A 2,696-nucleotide genomic window follows, 5' to 3' on the forward strand; every position below is an offset into this window, starting at 1 on the left:
GAGATCACCTCTGAAACTCGGTCCTCTCACCACTGTTGCTCCTGCTGTACACCAATGACTGCGCCTCCAAGAACTCGGCTGTTAAACTGCTAAAATTTGCAGATGACACCACCGTCATTGGCCTCATTCAGGATGGTGATGAGTCTGCAGGTTTCCAGGCTTCTAGTTGCTATTCTTAGATAATTCTCAGATAATTTCCTTAAAGGCCCCATCCCATTTCACACTGTTTCAACTGTTTTGTTTTTTTTACTTGTCGTGCATTATGAATTTTGACCAAACACACATTCTTGTATTTATATCATGTTGTAATGATACAAAGTTTTCCCAGTCTTGTATTTTGAGTTTTACCTCTTTGATTTTCATCTCAACATACTGGGGTGCCTCTTCTATGTCACCTTGACCTTCTTTTGAGTTCAATCTGACTGCACGTTTGAAGATGGCTCTCTCCTCTGCGCTGCCTGTAGGGAAATATGGCATGTGCTGTGTGAAGCGGGCATGATTGGAGGCAAAACTAAACTCAAAAAACAACGTTATTGATTAACTATAGAATGTACAAAACTGAACTGGGAGTTACTGGAAACTAGACAAGCAGGCAGAACACACAGCTGAAGAATGAGGGAGATCACCGACGGGGGGATGGAGGGATTCGGGACAGAGAGAAGACACATGGGGAACACGACTGAACACAATCCACTAATGAGACAGGTAAAGCACAGCTGAACATTGAACACACATGATAAGAGAGTGACAAACTGAAACAGGAAGTAGGAGAAACACACACACTGAGATGCAGACAGATGAAACCCAGGGAACAGAGGGAGGAGAGAGAGGGGCAGAGAGCCAGGGACAAGAGACAGAGTGCCACACAGAGACATGCCACAGAAGAAGAGACTGACCTAACTGGGGAAACGCTGAGGGAAGGACAGAGAGATACTAGACAAAATGGCATATATATGCCATAGAAACAAGACAAAAACATGAACAGGACCAATTAAAAACCAAGAAAACCTAAACTAGAAATACTGATAAACTCAAGATCGTAAGCAAACTGAGCTAGGAAACATAATAAACTTGTTTGTGTTGTCTGGGATCATTTGAACTGAAACTGCCTTTAGCAGTTCTACTAGAATGTTACCAGTTATCCAAATAATAAAGCTATTGATGTCCAGTTGACACGAGCAATGCAAATGAGCATTGTATGTTTGTTTTACCTTCCCTGTGCTTGTAGCTGTCAGTGATATCAACCCTTTTCCAGGAGTCAACAGCCTTGGTAGAGATGCTCTGACCCACTGACATGGAGTCAGTGTACATTTTCTTCTTTGAACCGTTAGTACTGATCTGAGAAAAGTAACATCAAAACAGAAAATTGTTAATACTTTGTGCAAGACTGCATAATTTAATAAGCTAAAGCCACTGGTAAATCTGCACTTATGTTTGTCAGTCAGAATAACCTTTGTGTTGAAGTTGTCGCCATTAAATTGTAGACGATGTAAGTGTGATCTCTGTTTGCATTTGGGATGTTGAATGAGTTTGAAGGGGTAGCCCAGAGAAATATAGAGTGAACATTGGGCTCCTTAATGGTCTTACATCTTGTCAATTAACAACAACATCCATCCATTTTCGCAGGGGGCAGCAACCTAACCCGCTGCTTAACACTTGGCTGCGAACCACTCCAGTGTGAGCTGGAGGCCACCACCTGATGAAGCCAACAGAACCATCCTCAAAAAACAGAGATTAAATTTTGAGTCTGCCCAAGTGGAAGCCTTCTGCCACTTCGCTAAGCCTAGAAATTCTGTGAATAAAAATTATGAACAGAATTGGTGACAAAAGGCAACACTGGCTGTCCAACACCCAATGGTAACGAGACAGGGTAAAGAGCTGCTCTAGTGTTCCGCGACAGGGATGAACCTTGTGAGATCCTTTGGGTGGCGCTGTCACTTGGTGTTCGCGCTCTCTGCAGTAGAGTATTGTGTCGTGTTCAAACACACAGTGGTGTTTTTGTGTAGTTTATCTGCGTAGCAATTTAATCAAAGAATTCTTATTTCATAGTGTAATCTTAACATGCTTCATTCGAAGCAAATCAAATCAAATCAAATCAAATCAAATCACTTTTATTGTCACACAGCAATTTAGAGTCCAAGTATTCACTCGCTGTGTCTTTAGGGTTTCACTTGCTTAGCTTGTAGCCGAGTCGCTAGCAGCATGGCCTCTTCACCTGTTCCTCCTGCACTTTCCTGCTCATTGTGTCAGATGTTTAGTTACTGCTTGGCAGTAATGATACTTGTAACAAATGTAGCCAATTTGCAGGTCTGGAGACCAGGATCACTGAACACCACCAAGCTGTTCATGTGTCTACCTGCTTTTCCCCACTCGGCGACACACCCACCGGTGGTCAAACTCTGGTAATTGGTGATTCTGTTCTGAGGCGTGAAGCTAGAGACACTGGCAACCATAGTCAATTTTCTTCCAGGTGCCAGAGCAGGAGACATTGGAGGAAATTTAAAACTGCTGGCTAAGGGTAAACGTAAATTCAGTAAAATTATAATTCACGTCGGCAGTAATGACACCCGGTTACGCCAATCAGAGGTCACTAAAACCAATATTGAACCAATATTGTAGTTTTCTCTGGTCCTCTCCCCAATCAGACCAGGAGTGACATATTTAGCCGCATGTTCTCCTTAAATTGCTGGCTGTCT

At 42.7% G+C, this 2,696-nt stretch overlaps 1 protein-coding gene across 1 annotated transcript in view; it reads right to left on the reverse strand.

The window, feature by feature from the left end:
- Positions 1–100: 100 nt before the first annotated feature.
- LOC102298852 (protein-glutamine gamma-glutamyltransferase 2-like) overlaps positions 101–2,696 on the reverse strand; it is a 7,140-nt gene continuing 4,544 nt past the window's right edge. Inside the window, exons 8-9 of the mRNA XM_042213560.1 lie at positions 1,212–1,338; positions 101–458 (exon numbers count right to left, since the gene is read on the reverse strand). Of these exons, the coding sequence (XP_042069494.1) occupies positions 247–458; positions 1,212–1,338 (339 nt within the window). The 3' untranslated portion in view covers positions 101–246. The remainder of the gene's footprint in view (positions 459–1,211; positions 1,339–2,696) is intronic.

This window comes from Haplochromis burtoni, unplaced genomic scaffold, assembly GCF_018398535.1.
Source record: "Haplochromis burtoni strain Fernald_Lab_line unplaced genomic scaffold, NCSU_Asbu1 Contig_454, whole genome shotgun sequence".
Taxonomy (NCBI): domain Eukaryota; kingdom Metazoa; phylum Chordata; class Actinopteri; order Cichliformes; family Cichlidae; genus Haplochromis; species Haplochromis burtoni.